The 16261-nt window shown below is 41.4% G+C and overlaps 1 protein-coding gene across 1 annotated transcript in view; it reads left to right on the top strand.

The window, feature by feature from the left end:
* Syt9 (synaptotagmin 9) overlaps positions 1-15947 on the top strand; it is a 176318-nt gene extending 160371 nt beyond the window's left edge. The window contains exons 7-8 of the mRNA XM_071616964.1: positions 14357-14410; positions 15772-15947. Of these exons, the coding sequence (XP_071473065.1) occupies positions 14357-14410; positions 15772-15947 (230 nt within the window). The remainder of the gene's footprint in view (positions 1-14356; positions 14411-15771) is intronic.
* Positions 15948-16261: the final 314 nt, after the last annotated feature.

Here is a 16261-nt window from a genome sequence, read left to right as displayed (position 1 = left end):
ATAAAAACTGAATTATCAGTTCAGGTCCTCAGTAGCAATTGAGATAGCAGATGGCCAGTCAGTGATGTGAGTCCCAACTTGCAGAGGGGACAGGAAGTAGGTTTCCTCTCAGGGGAATCCTACTGGAGCCATGAATTAACAAGGAAGCTTCTGCTTCCTGTTTTGTCATTAGGAGACCCATCCCAAGCTTTTAAAATGGAGTTTCATTTCAGAATTCAATGCATCACATACACACTCGGGGTCTTTCAACTTTTACTCTTATCCATTCTTTTTATCATAATTTTTGTCTTACTTGCTCATTTTGGTGGATGGAATTATGCCCACACACCCCAACACAGCAGTTACGCTCAGAGACCACAACTGAGACTTCATTTTACTCTTCTTTCTCATTCCTGATTCTATAGTCATCTGTAAATCCTGTGAGCTCTTCAAGAGTAAGGTGGAACTGGGGATGGGGGTATGGCACACACCTATAATTCCAGCTATAATTATGTATAATACATGATACAGAGACAGAGGCAGAAGAATCAAGAGTTCAAGCCCAGCCCAAGCACCATAGCAGGACTTATTAAAAAAAAGAGAGAGAGAGCAAGGTATGCATTGATCATCTTTGTTTTCCTACTGCTCAATTTAAATGACCCCAGTGCTAAATAAATGTTTGTTGAAAGCATTAATAAATAAATGTAATGAATATAAATTTGGAGTAAGAAATTTCAAATATTCATCACTTAACTTCATTGGGTAGAATAATTTTTGTCTTATGTAGCAATTCCTTAACTATCCCCCTCATCTGAAACAATATGGCAGTACTCTTCTTACCTTCTGAATGATGTCTTTACTACGGGAGCCTTGCTTCTCAGATTGTTGCCAATGAATTCTTCTCGGTAAATAACAATGTACATGGCACACATGCCACCCTTTTTTACCTTTCTCCTCAGGGTCAACTTAACAATGGATCTTGACACATTTTTGTATCATCTGGAGTATTCAAAATTCTTGTCTAGATTGAGACTCCCTTGTAGAAAGGTGCTCCATCCATGTAGTGGATGGAGTTGGTATGTGAAACACCATCATTTACCATTCTGGGCATAATACTTAAGAGTATACATTTTGATCCATAAAGGCATGGTGGCAGATTCTGACTCTGCCATTTGCCACCCTTTATTATTTGGTCTTTCTCAAACTTGGTTACCTCATCTGAAAATATATAATTATAATTATATATTTTTATGTTTAGATATGAGGTATCCCCCAAAAGCTCATGTGTGAGACAATGCAAGAAAGTTTAGAGGTGAAATGACTGGGTTATGAGAGCCTTAACCTAATCACTGTGTTAATCCTCTGATAGGGATTAACTTGATGATAACTCTAGGCAGGTGGAGTGTGGCTAGAGAAGGTGGGTCCCTGGGGAACAGACCACTGGGGTATTTGGTTGTCCTTGTTGACCAGTGCTCTTTATGCTTCATGGTGGCCATGTTCTGAGCTACTTTCCTCCACTGTCCTCTTCCACCATGATGTTCTGCCCAACCTCCAGCCTTGAGGAATGGAGCTGGCTATCTATGGGCTGAGACCTCTGAAACTATAAGCCCCTAAGTAAACTTATTCTCCTCTAATTGTTCTTGTAGGGTCCTTTGGTCACAACAACAACAACAAAAAAAGCTGACTAAAACATCTATCATGTAGCATTGATATAAGTAATTAAATGAGATAAGGTATGCAGAGCTCTTAGGGTAGAGCGAAGTGCTTAAGCACTCAGTTAATGTTATTAGTCAAGTGGACTCTTTAATTCTCTACGCTATTGTCCCAGTCTCCTGACTGGCAGTATAGTCATATTCACACTCTATTTCTTTTACATACCAGTTCTTAAAGAGGAAAGAGGGAATGAAAAATAAAGAATGCCTGAATGCCCTCTTTGAAAGGAAGGAGCTAATCAGATCCTAAGTGGGCAGAACATAATGTTTCCTCACATACATATTTGTAAAGCTATGCTAAGTAATAATAGTCAACAAAATGCTGAGATTTTGTGTTTTTCAAATAAAAATTTTAAATAAAAGTATTAAGTACATATAAGATTAAATCATGTAATAAGAGCCACTTCAATTTTTGACAAGCTTCTTATTTCAAAGCCTTTAGATGCTTCCTGCAATCAAAACCCATTTTCAGATTCACAGGGAGATATTATCTAATGCTCCACTCAAGTCTTTTTCTTTTCTTAATTTGAGGTCAGTTTCAATGGCCTGTCTCACATCAGCTGTCATTTTTGTGATGGAAATGTCATTGCACATTACACTTTTCACTGGGACAGTTCTCATCTTTGGTTTCAATTCAATTTAATTCCAATCAGATCATTGTGTCTCAGAACAATTGAATTCACTTAAAATCCTCTCTGTTCAGATAGGATTGTAACCACTACTTCCTGTTGCTGCTGTTGAAGTTCCTGGTACCTTCTAAACCTGTGGTACTACTAGGAGGGTGCTGGGTCTGACAACAAGACAGTGCCACTGTGCTCAATGCAGTGGGCCTGGAGCCAGTCCTGGAGCCAGCTAGGCCAACATTAGGGCCATCATGTTTAAACCGTCATTGCTCACTCTGGTGTTGATGCCACAGTCTCCACCCCAACTCCCATCAAATCCCATGGGTCAATGCTGTCCTTACAGTATTTTACTGCGTAATCATTGCAGATTTTATGCCAAGTTTTGTTTTTTCAAAATAGTGGAGTGTGGCTCTCTCTGCTTTCTGATCATCATGTGAACTGCTTCCCTCTGCTACACTCTTCCACCATAATGTTCTGCCTCATCTCAAGCCCCACAAAAATGGAGTGTGCTGTCTATAGGCTGAGACCTCTGAAACTGATTGAATGACTAGTCCCAAGCTGTGCAGTCAACAGACAGCCTCCACCAGGCACTTGTTCTGCCGACTGCCTCAGTTGCAGTTGCAAGTTACTTTGCCTGGGGTCTGCTGTTCTCAGAACAGTTCTCACCTAAGGAGTGAAAAAGGCATAGCCATTTCAACTCAAAGTAGGAGACAGTAAATTAGGGCAGTACTCACTTGAGGTTTTGTCAAGTGTGCATCACTGCCCAGCATCTGCTTTGGAAAATTCAACCTCTGATGAATAAATACTGGATCAATTGCTCATACTTCAATTTGAGGGAAAAAAGGTCAGATACAAAAGGGATTCTGCTGCTCTGTTCATAGTAAATCATCCTACATAGACCTGGACATGGATGTAACTCCACACGGTACACACAAGCCTATCCACGTCAGAAGCTGCATTTCTGAGCTGGCTCTCTCTCATAGTCCAATCATCCAGACCAAGAAGTTGACATATCCGCCACTACCTGATGACAGTTTACCCAAATTTCAAGGTTGCACTTCCTTGCATATTTAATAAATAGCTTAATCAACACAGTTCTCAAATCACATTCTAAAACACATTGCCAAACTCAAAATACATGGGGCAATACATTTCTAGATTTTTAAGCTTCCATCCAGATCCTTTCTTTACTGTCATGAACACAGTAAATAATTATCAAATAAAAGTTCCTTCGGTGTTTTCACTATTGTATATTCCAATCTTATTTTCTATCATTTGTAATCACACAATGTGTGCTCCAGCAAAATTATCTTCTCACTCTTTCTCACACATCTCCTATACTTCCTTCCCCAGCTTGAACATCCACTCCCATGCCCTAGTGGAACATTCCACTTGTTTGGAGGGTCATGCTTTTTCTTCATATATCTCCTACAGCAGTTTATTGAAACATCCATTCTCATAGTACATAACACTTATTGTACAACCATTTATATGCTTCATTCCACTCCTAGGAAATCACAAAGCATGGTGTATTCCCACTACTGTTATATGAAATTATTTTTAGAATTCAAAAAGAATACACCATTTTGAAAAATTCATGTAAGAGTCAGTTTAGGATCAGTATTAGCCTCTGAAGTCAGACTACCTGTGTCAATCCCAGATCTATGAGTAACTAGCTATATAACCTTTAAAATGTTGTGCAAGTGACTGAAACCAGAGAGATATGAAGGGGGCAAGGCATGTGCATGGTGTTTTAGCTTTGAATTTTCTCAATGTGAGTAGCTCAAATTTTGCCCCTTATAAATATTTAATACATAATTTTAGATAAGTTAATAAAATTGTCTTTTCTATAAGACTAACTACACAAGGGAATAAAAAATAATCCTTGCATATAAAAAAAGTGGAGTGTGACCATTGAAGCTTTCTTAAAAGATAAAGTTGTACCAGTATTACTTAAAAATCATTAATTATTAAAGTGATATGATGCAAAATTACAACGCATGGAAGACTCATTAAAATTGAATAATCCAGCTAGGCATGATGATGCACACCTGTAATCCCAGCATCTCGGGAGACTGAGGCAAGAGGATTTCAAGTTCAAAGCCAGCCTCAGCAACTTTAGCAAGGCCCTAAACAACTTAGCAAGACCCTATCTCAAAATAATTTTTTTTAAAAAAAGGTCATCCCTAGTCCTTTTTATTTTGTGTGTTGATTCAGGGTCTGGCTAAGTTGCTGAGGGCCTTGCTAAATTGTTGAGGATGGCCTTGAATTTATAATTCTCCTGCCTCAGCCTCCCAAATAGTCAGGATTATAGGTGTGTGCCACCACGCCCAGCTTGATTTCCTCATCTGATGTGCCATCCTCAGCACCACTCATACAAGATGGATTTATTGTTAGTATTGCAGCACTCTAAACAAATCAAACAAGACAGTGGAAATATACTGACAATGTGTGTGAACTGAAAATTCTAATTTTGCAGTTCACAGTGTGCAAGGAGACAAATGTGCATCCATATGCCACTCACCACACTTTGCTACTCTGTTTACCTTTTAAGCAGCATGAGGAATAGAATTATACCATGTGAAAATTATGTGATAGAATGTTATAAACCAATTTTGGGACTATAAAAGCAGGATGCCATAATTAGGCAGTGAAATATGGTAACTATAGGAAAATCTTTCCTCACATCTTGTTTTACAAAAATCTTATCTGAGAAAGAGCTCATTATGTTTAGGAGTTGGAAAAATGTTGGAATATTTGCTTTGTTTGGTTATTTTTCTAGTCTTCGACTGGGGTTATAGCTCAATGGTAGAGCACTAGCTTAGTAGTGCTAAGTTCGATCCTCAGCACCAATAAAAAATAAATAAATAAAATAAAGTTTAAAAATTGTCTTAAAAAAAACTGAATGCAATTAAAAAAAAAAAAAAAACACTCTTTCTTTGTCCCAAAAGACAGACAAAGTAGGATTGGGTGACAGCTTCATTCATGTCTTCCTCAGTTACCCTTTCCCCTAAGACAACTGGACTCCTTTTTCAGACCTGACTTGTATGCCTTATTTTCTCTAGAACTAAAGTTTGTTCCCAAGAAACTTCCCTTGTAAGACCTCTGGTAGAGATGACCCACCACTCCCAGATATATCAACACTCCTTTATCCTGTCATCTGTAGGCTTAGTCCCTGAACACAAGCATTTTGGGACCTTAGTGGCCCTGTCAAGAGGAGGAAAATAAAGGATTCTAGGCCCAGACAGGATCAGGGTCTAGAAAATGCATCCAGCTGAAGGGCTTCATCTGAAGAATGGAAAGACCAGTAGGCCACTCACAGTATTTCTAGAGGCTGTTCTTGATTCTCACTAAATTGAATGCACAAGGAAATTTGTCAAATAAGTAAAACACTACCATAGAGGTCCAGTTGGAGCTGTGTTCTGATTTGGTCATCAACTACATGGCCTCTGCTGGTGGTATCCCTGGGTATGGGGAGTGGTAAAAATTGGTTGCAGTCATAGCCCAGCCCACTAATCAGACTTAAGGCAAAGCCATTAACAAACCCACCCAGTGCTCTGCAGGCCTGGGTACTTTGGAAGAGTTGTACCCAAAGCAGTCTAAAAGAACTGGTGAAGCTAAGGTCATAACAGGGAATAAAGAGATTTTATATAGAACCAAGGGGTAAAATGAGATATACTTGCAAGTCGCCAACCAGGGAAATCTAGAGGAACTAAATGAGAGGCTGGGAAGCTATATGAGGGATGTGACACCTGCTATATGATACTGGTTTGGATCTTCAAGGCACATTACACATCTAGATTTAGTGTCTAAAAAGACAAGGCAGATAAAACCATTTAAATGCATCAGATGTGGAGATTGGGCATACAAAGTATGTTTAGGAATGATGTAATTGCTAAAACTTGGACTTCAAAATTAGAAGACTTGGGTTTATATCCCAAGTCTGACACTTATTCATGATATGGCTTCGTGTAAATTAATCTCACTGGGATCTTTTAAGGATTTGTAAAGTTCATATCCTAGTACCTGGCACACAGTAGGCACTCAAAAATGAAGGAATGGTACACAGAGCCCATTGGGCTAATACAACATAGCTAATTCCAGACTTCATTCATTGGTGGGGCTGACGCTGTTGACTCTTGCCTTCGCTAATGGGACTCAGGCACCAGCAAACAGGGCGTTCAAGGATGGGTCTCACACCTGGGCAAGGGACTATGTGAGGGGTAGGATGGAAAACAGCCCTTTGGGGGGCACTGCAGAGTAGCACCCTCTCTGGGAAACTTATGTTTAAATCATAATATTAAAACAAATATCCGTTCACCTTTTCCTGCTTTATACGGAATCAAATACCCCTTTTCTCACAGATGTGTGGGTGTATATATACACACTCATTCACACACTTCAAAGCCAAGGACATAGTAAAGCATGTACAGTGTACACTCTGGCTTTTATTATTTTCCTTAAGTTATATCCTTATGTGTGAACCTTTGATCTCTGAAATGCAGTCCATATACTTCAGTTTGAGAATATTTGCTGCTCTCCCATAGTTTGTGAGTAATATTTTTGTTATTACTATATCCATGGAAATTTACCTTTCTTTGTCTCTATGACTACAGAATTAGCAACCTTAATCTGTCCTGGAAGATGAGTTGTATTTCAGTTGAATGCTGAGATTAGTGTACAACACAAAATATCCTGCTAATCTATATCTGGGTCTCTACTAAGAAAGCCTACCCCTCAAAACAAGGAATAGATGTTGCAATATTGCACCACTCAGACCCCCTTCCTCCAGTTCAGCCTTGCTTGCTGCCATTCCACTCCTCACAAACAGTGCAGTCACCTAAATTTTGACGATTCCAAAATGCACCAGGCCCTATATGCTTTTGCCTGGGCTCTCTTCTTTGCCTAAAGTTCTTGCCCCCCATCTTCTGATGGGCTCTTTTTACAGCCTAAATGACACCACTCAAGACTCATTCTTCAGAATCCTCCCAGTAGACCTCCTCAGTCCCCTCAAGTCTCCTATAGCAGCATATGTTCACCTGTTATTCACTTCTCCCTCTGAGTGCTTTGAAATCAGGGCAATTATCTTACCCATGGTCTTTGTATTCCCAGCTTCCCTCACAATGCCTGGCACTTGTTTGGTACACACTAAAAATGTAAAACTGAAAACCAAATCACTCTTTTTGTTTCTTCTTCCTACAGAAACGATGACTATGAATTAAAGAACTGCTTGACTCAAGGCACAGTAGGACAACATCTAACAAAGATCTTAAGTAACTTTTTCCATCCAGCAACACCCGGATGACTCCAGTGACCAAATGCTCAGCTGTAAACACAGCAATAACTGGCCATCTTTGCTATTTGGATTTGGTGAACCTGAATAGTCCAGCCACTTTCTTCGGGTGGCCCATGGTGATGAACTACAGGGGAAGCTTGTCTCTCATTGCCAAGAACCAAGATTGGACTATGGAAGAAAGCGAGTTGACATAGTGAGAGTCCCAAGAGTATCAGGACTCTTAGTGATTGATATAAAGCCCTTGGTGATGGGAACATAGCACCTTCTATGGCAGTGGTCACTCCGACATGATTATTTGCTTGAATGCCCTGGAAGGATAAAATATTTAAAAATATATCCAGGTGCTAGCAGCAGATCTCAATTCAAACTCCACTACCTACCCTAGCTAACAACTGTCTTTGGAGACTAACTTTACCTTAAGGAGTACTCCAGCTTTGCAAAGAATAGCCCCCAGAGAATAATAGGATAAGCAGGCCACTCCCCTGGAGAAAAATCTAGTGTAAAGAGGGTTAGTTTGCAGAAAATTCACTGCCTCCTCCCATGTACATGGCAGACTACCAGTTGATCGTGGCCCTCTTTTATGCCAAAACTGGATTGTGAGTTTTGAGATTCTACAACATTATTTTTAAGTAACCAAGTCACTTCCTTTCAATTGGTAGTGTTATTAGAATCAAATTGAATTGTCATCTCTATTAGAGAGGTATACCTCTCAGGTCATATGCATTCTGGAATATCTTTTCCCAGGCACATTTGTCCAGTGAGGGAACAGCCTCAGAAGTAGGTAGAGCATTGTGTGAAATAAGATCATGGAGATCACACAGTGGTTCCCTGGGGGAAGGCACAGCTTTGGGCCTCCTTGGCCTGAGTGCCTTCTGGTGTATCTCCATATGCAGAAGCTCAGAGCCTAGCCTTGGACAGCCACAGACACAGGTTTTCTTCTCACTTCAGACACATATCATATCCATAGCACTTGGGAGTGAAAGTCAGGGCTCTCCCCGGGTAACTCTTCCATTATTCAGCTTCCCTTTTGCCAATCTGCTACCAGCTATGCGCCCCATCATTATTGCTTCTGCCTCCACAGAAATGAAACCAAAGGCCTCAGCATACCCTGGCAGGACCAGGGGGCTGTTACCTAGCGGTCCTCTCTCTCCCATTATGGGTACAAGGCACCCTATCCATGCATTTGCACCATGACTTCAAGATAACATCTCCCTTTTCATACAGTCTCTTTGCAGCAGATTCCAGAATTGGATTGTAGTTTATCTTACTGGAAAATGCATTATCTTCATTTCAATTAACATTTTGATGTGGGACCAGCTGGGCAGAAGCAGAATCATTGCATATCCTCAGAAATTCTTATTACCTTGGCTGCCTGGTACAAGATGTCAGATGTATCCTGATATCAAATCAAAAAATGGTGGAGGCCTTTGGTGTGTGAGGCAGTATTAATACACTCAAGCTTCATGCATTCCCCAACCTGCCTAATTCATTTCCATATCATTATCTTTCAACCTTGGGATTCAAAGGGAATCCCAGTCCTGCCTATGTCTAAAGACATGAGAAAAATTCATCTCTCTTTGCCCAAGGTTCTCCTCAGCTCATCCCTCCCACCTTAGCATCTTCCACCATAGCAGTGTTTAGAACCAAAGCACGAAGGGCTAGTGCCAGCAAGAGAGTGCACAGAAATATTGTCACTAGATCCAGGCAGAAGAGCCCAAAGGTATGATCCCAAAGAAACCAGACTGTCTCCAATAGCTGTCAGTGGTCATCCCATTCCACTTTGGCATGCCCTTGGCAATGGGAGCCTGGGTTGGAGAGCCAGCTGTGCCTATTGTTTCCACCTCAGCATCTTCCTGCCCAGAGCTAGCAGCCCTGAGGTCCTAATGAGTATGCTACTGGCTTGTTGGTATGAAACATGGTGGCTTTGTAGGGGCAATCAGGCAAATGTGACTACCCACATGGTAGGTATTTTGTGTCTGGAATGCTCTGCCCAGCCAGTACAGCTGTGGCCAGAGTCTGGTTATAAATTTGAACTCCTTCAGCCCATTTGCAACTCTGCCTCTGTTCTCTTGCATTCTGTTTGGTTACCCTTTAGTTTCCTAGTAAATGTTCCTTTTGAAAAACTCAAACCTTGTCTCATTGAACTTGTGGGAAGGGGATTCTTCAGTATCTTTTTCAGGGTAGAGAAGGACACTAAATACCTTGGGGAAAAGTGGAAATAGTAGTAGAAAGAGAAACAACTAATCATGTCTCAGGGAGGGACCTTGGGAAGGATTGGTGCCAGGAGAAAGGAAGAAACCAGTTGTCCTCTCACCTTCCTTGCACTAAGTCCCAGCCCCTTCCTCATTGCCATCATCTTCAAGGAGAATTACCCTGGATGTGTTTTGTTGCCAGAGCCCCTTCCTGGCTGGTGAATTGTGCACATTGAGCATGTACCAGAAAGTATACTGGTACATGGCAGGAGCAGGTGTCAGGGAGGGGAAAAGAGTGGTTTCTACAATGTAGATGCTTTCAAACTTCCCTAACAGTTATGACTCCAGGGATTTAGTCCTCATTGTCATCAATAAACCTATATTTCATTTGAAAAGAAGAAAAGACTTTCTCTAAATTTAAGGAGACCGACAGAAGACAGATATGGAAAATGGTGTGGTATTTTCATGATTATCCTGTCCTGTGATAGGGGATGTTCTAATCACATAACAAAGCACTACAAAACATAGTGATTTAAGTAGAAATGTATTCTTTCTCAAGATTATGTGGGTTATCTGAGCTGACCTTCATGGAAGAAGTGAAATGATAAAACTGAGGGAAGAAAATAATCAGGAATGTTGTCCCAACAGTGGGGAAAAAAAAAATGTCCCACTAGGGAAAACCCGTGGGACAACTCCAAGGAAAACCGGAAAAGATAATGTTTCTAACATTCTGGGAGCTGCGAAAGGTGAACCTAGGTCCTCATCTCTAAGCCCAGGACAGATATGAGGCAAAAAGAAGTGCTGAGCAGTGCCAGGACCTCCTCAGGCATCCCTGATGGCAGATATAAATCTCCCTTCACTTAATGTCCCATGAAAGCAGATCAGGCCTCTCCCAGGGACTGGCAGAAGCCCACTTCCTTCTCCCATTCAAAGTGCTTACTGTCACTTGCTGCCCAAGCTCCCTGAGCATATGGGCTACAAAATTCAACTAGCTATATGATCACCTCTGCACTTCCCTCCCTGGTGTCTTCCCACTTGGGTACAGAGTTCTGAACCTGGAAAGGATTAAGAGCTAAGATTAAAGATGACCCCCCCCCCCCCCCCGCAAAGCCTCAGAAAATTGGAGCCCATCCCTGCAGTCCAGTCATCTTGACTAAGCTTTAGTGGCATCAGAGTCTCAAGCTCACCCACAGGCCAGCACGAAACTTTAATATGACAATGAATTTCATGTCACCTCCTCCTAGTAGGAAAGGGAAGAATAGGTCAAAGGGACCTGGATCACGGATGCTGTCTTCAAGGCTCTGTTATTGATACCACACCCCCAAACTACATCATAAAACAGACTCCGAAAGATGAATGAGCATTGCCAGACAATGAAGAAATGTATTTATCAATATGAAAATTTATTTATCAATATGAAATTTATTGATCATAATTGACATTACATCTTCCAGGTTACAATATTTGATATTGCTTTTATCCATTTACTTTATTTTTTGAAAATTCAACTTTGATTCTAAACAGTAAACATAGTTTTTAAAAAGTTAATTGATTTCTTTTTGGCTCAATGCTAAATGTATTGTAGTTATTGTTTCAATGACCATTCATTGCATTAAAGTTATTTCCAAGTCAGCATTTTACATAGGAATATTTATGGTTTTTCCCATCAAGCAAACATTGTCTCCAAGATGCTGGCTTTCATTGTACATAAAATTCCTTTTTTATGATGTCCAGAGTCTTAATTTTGAATTTATCCGATTTGAATTTGTCAAAGTAAGACAATTTCTCCAATTTGCCAGACTCAAAGCTTTCAAAGAATATTAAAACCATTTCTTCAAATACCTGAAGACACTTATCAGGACTTCAGAAATGAGCTTGCAAATAGGCCTTCCAGAAACAAATTTTTATCTTTTGTTTTTAAAAGTAATGATTTTGAAAATACTTATTTTCTCTTCAAGGAAATCTAGAACTAAGTTTAAAATTTTATGTTTTTTTTTTTTGTGAAATAAAACTTTCAAACAATCCTGTTTTAAAAGCACACAAGAAATTGCAAACAAGATAAGAGCTCAGAAAAGAAAGGCATTGCCACAAATTGCACATTTGTAAAAGAGAAACAAACACACCGTCCCTGTATGTCACATCCACAGCTCAGCATGGACCTCTGCTCAGGGCTCACTGGACCTGCTGGCTCTAGCAAGGCTCCTGGGCTGTTTTAGCTAAGCACAAAATCTGCGTTATGGCTCGACACTATGGTCCATGTTTTCTAATTTTGTTTTCAGGATAGAAAGAGTGACTATAAAATCTTTTATAGAGAATAAGACCCAGGCATCATTGTGCCAAGCCTGCCAGAGAAAAGGTGGTGTCTGGGCAGCACAGGAAAATGCTATCTTCCGAATTAGAACTCCAGGAGTTAAAAGTATTCCAACCAAATTAAATATTTTCTAAAATACATATTGGCTTTACCTTGTTCTCCACAAAATTAGGTGTCATGTTATCTTTTTAAAATATATATATTTAGTTGTAGTTGTACACAATACCTTTATTTTGTTTATTTTTATGTGGTGCTGAGGATCGAACCCAGGGCCTTGCACATGCTAGGCAAGTGCTCCACCACTGAGCCACAACCCTAGCCCAGTGTCATGTTATCTTAAAGAGCACTTCTGGTTTTGAAAGAATCCTATTTGCTTCCCTAAAATTAACAAGAGAGCTTTTGGGGTGGGGTGGGTAAAAAAAAACTTGGGGATTCAACTCAGGTGCTTTACCACTGAGCTACATCTCTAGCCTTTTTTATTTTGACATTAGATGCTGCCTTGGCACCCAGAGTCACTGGGATCATTGGCATGTGCCACTATGCCTGGCACAAAAAATCATTTAAGTTTTGACTTCCAGTGTTTTCCACATTTGAAATCCATGTTGAAGAGCCAATGACATTCATGTGTGAGATGCAGCTGGTCCTGGGGGGTTAGCAAGAGGAGGCTGCCTACCTGACATGCTGTGGTAGATCCTGGCCCTCACTAGTGCTGTGAACACCTGCTGGGCTCTTCACAGTGACTGCTGGACACATGAGACAGTGCTTGCTGTAGCAGTCCAATTAGCAGCTTAGACAAACACTCGGGGGCTCTCGGGTCAAGATAATACAATTTGACAGCAACTACTAAGGGTTTTGCTGTCTCCTGACTTGAAAAGGTGTTCTTGTTCCCCACAGAAAGAAAGAGAGTAAGAAAGAAAAGAAAGTGTATATCCATGTCATCAAACAGGAGAGAACAAGGACAACCACCTTGTGGAAGAGGGGAATGTAGTGGAGGGAAACATCATGTAAAGCCCAAATATAGACTCCTTGATTTTTCTGTTTTAAAGTATTTAAGTTTTAGGAAAAATAAGTGTGGATTTCAAAATATATAAACAGTGGATTTCAAAGGAAATCTAAAGATTATATTTGTAAATTTAAAGAGTTCCATAAAACTAGAAAAATTTAGCAAATCATTCAAATGCTTCTGATTATCTGGTAGATCAAATATTGATATTTGGCTGATTGGTGGCATTATGTCAGTTTTTCCAGCCCATGCCAAAGCAGCTGTCAGCAGTTTCCTTCATAAAGGACTGCTTGATCCCGAGTGTAAAGTTTTGTTGAAAATCACTGCGCCTTAGGAAGAGAAGATCAGCTTAGGAAACCACAGCCTTCATGTCCTGTGATGCTCCCAGGAATGGGGCAGGTCCTTGTTGGGGAAGGCATTTCCATAAATGAGGAAAGATTTCTCCTCCACTGACCTTCAGTTCATGACCTTCTAGGACTGTGGGAGACAAGGTAAAAACACTAGTCTGGGAGAGGAAGATTTTAACCTTAAAACTGTAATTACACAGTTAAGGACTGGGGAGGGAGACAAAACTTCCACAGCCTCCTTGAAACTATGCTGGTGAATGATCTCACTGTTTGGGGTCCTAACCCTAAAATATTTGCCCTATTCTGATGGACAGAAGTAGTGGTAGAGACCAGCTGGTAATCAGAAGAGGCAAAAGGAACTCAAACCAGTTACCTTCAAACTGAGCACAGGTGGGAGACAGCCCTGCCCCGTGGAGTCCTAAGAATCTATTTACCACCCTGTAAGCTCCAAGCCTCCCGTTCCTGTACTCCTTGCCATCAGGTCCCACCCAGACCCTTGTCAGCCCCTCGTGTAGCCAGGCCAGGGACATCTGAGAAAATGAAACAGCACCACACCTGTGACTGTATTTGGCCCCCACTCTTCTGGTCTTTAGAAAACGTTAGCAATCCCCAAATGGCTCAAACAACAAAAGCATGGACATAAGAAACCCTTACCAAGAACTTTCTGCCTTCACCCAACCCCTCTCTGGTTTCCTATCACGGCGCTTGGCATCTTCATGTCATTCTACACACGCTACTTTACACGTACACATGCACCAGTGAAATTACTGGGCAGAACCAGCTCAGAAAAGGCTGGTGCAGAACTTGATGTCATTTTCAGGCCAAGGAAAATTATTGCAGAGAGCATGGCCCCATCAGAACTGGAAGATTTGTCCTTGTGTATCTCTTTGCAGCAAGTAGCTCTCTGGGTCTTATGGAAATTGCTGCCTGGGAATGCCAGAAACAAGGTGAGTTCTCCATGAATGTACCCGGCCACCTAGGACAGATAGACTGGTCTTCTCAGGAGCCTCCTATCTCCTTAGATGCCTGTGCCATGCAGTCACAGAAGCTCTCACCCATCATTTTATGCAAAATTCCATATAACACTCATTTCCATAAACCAGTCTAGAAAAAGTATCCTAGAGGTGACACCACCTTTTCAGAGCCATAATATGTGGGTTAAAAAAAGATGTCAGAGATTTAGTGTAAATGCATAGGGCTTGTCAGAGCTGTCAATTCTGTTGATAAGCTGTCATTAACATGTAGTGTTTGCATGTGACTTCTAGCATGAGGAGTGCTGAGCAAAGACCAAGATGCCACACCTGTGTGGGCAGAGTCATAGATAGAGGGTAGCCCAGAGCTCTGCTCGTGCCTCTGATGCCAAGCCCTTCCTGTGGGGTTCCCTTTCTTCTCACGTGAGGCAGGGTTTGTTCAGTGTATCCTGTGCCCTTCTGTCTCTGGTGTTTTTGTGTCTCTGAGTCTAGGGAACTGCTTATGCCCATTACTGGGAAAGCCACATTGCTGGGCTGTGATGGTGCAGTCCTCGACACCTACTGCCCAGAAACTCAAGTTTAGGATACCTCGGGAGGAGGGATTTTGATTTCCATAGAACATCATCTGTCTTTCCATGCCCTCCATTGTTTTTCAGTTTCCTCTTCAATAGATTTTCTTTTTTCACAAATGATCTGAAAGGAATTTGACTTTGAGAGTGTCCAGAAAATCTCTTTAATAACCAGTGATGTCTAGTGCAGATCATAAAACCAGGACTGGAATTCCTTAAGCAGAGGAAATTCCATTTTGAATTAAATACCGAAAGAGGTGCTCTCAGAACCCACAAAAGATTAACCCCAGTCCTACAAGGAAGCTGGAAGGAGGAAAGAGTAGAGCCATAGGAAGCTCCCTGGAAGGGGAACTTCTGACAAAGAAGGATTAGATGAGAACAAGAAGAAAGACAGTCTGTGTGGATAGTTCAGGGCCAGGAAAGAGGCAGGACACTGAGCACCTCTTTTCCTGGCCTACTTTTTTTTTTTTTTTGGTACCAGGGATTGAACTCAGGCACTCGGGCACTCGACCACTGAGCCACATCCCCAGTCCTATTTTGTATTTTATTTAGAGACACAGTCTCACTGAGTTGCTTAGCATCCCGCTTTTGCTGAGCTGGCTTTGAACTCTTGATCCTCCTGTCCTAGCCTCCTGAGCTGCTGCGATTACAGGTGTGGGCCACCACGCCCGGCTCCTAGCCTGCTTCTTTAAGGGGCAGCCTGTCATCTCTTGCCTAGGGCTGTCATAGAAAACTGTGTCCTATGAGCCCATGGACTTGTCTTTGCAGCTCTTGCTGCTCAGCTCTGTGCTCACTTCTGTCGAGACAGAGATATTTGGGTGTCAAAATCAAGTACCTTCTACTCCAAACTGCACAGCTCACACAAACCAGCACTGCCCACCCACCCAGCAGCCCCTGCAGCACTGGATCAAGTTGTGGATTTCTTGCACCTGCTGCTCTCCTGACTGCAAAGACAGTCATTCTCATTCCTCAGCCTGTTTTGAAAATAAAACCACACAAGTCATTCTTCCAATTGATCAGGAATGGTGGTCAGATTGATTAGGGGAGGAGGAAAGAAAAAGGAGAAGGTTTGTGGGTACCTGTTTTAAATGGAATATATTCTCATTCAAATCTAAAAAGGAAAAGGAACACAATTGGCCATAGTCCGATGCCTGCCTGAAAAAGCCTCTGCCATCTAGTGGCCAAAGGCTCCAAACAAAAAGTTTGCACAAAAGTTGACCCAATGTTTAGGTTTGGGACACTGAACTAAGACCACTCT

Source organism: Marmota flaviventris, chromosome 9 (genome assembly GCF_047511675.1).
Source record: "Marmota flaviventris isolate mMarFla1 chromosome 9, mMarFla1.hap1, whole genome shotgun sequence".
Lineage (NCBI taxonomy): Eukaryota > Metazoa > Chordata > Mammalia > Rodentia > Sciuridae > Marmota > Marmota flaviventris.
This window is presented reverse-complemented; position numbering and strand designations above follow the sequence as displayed.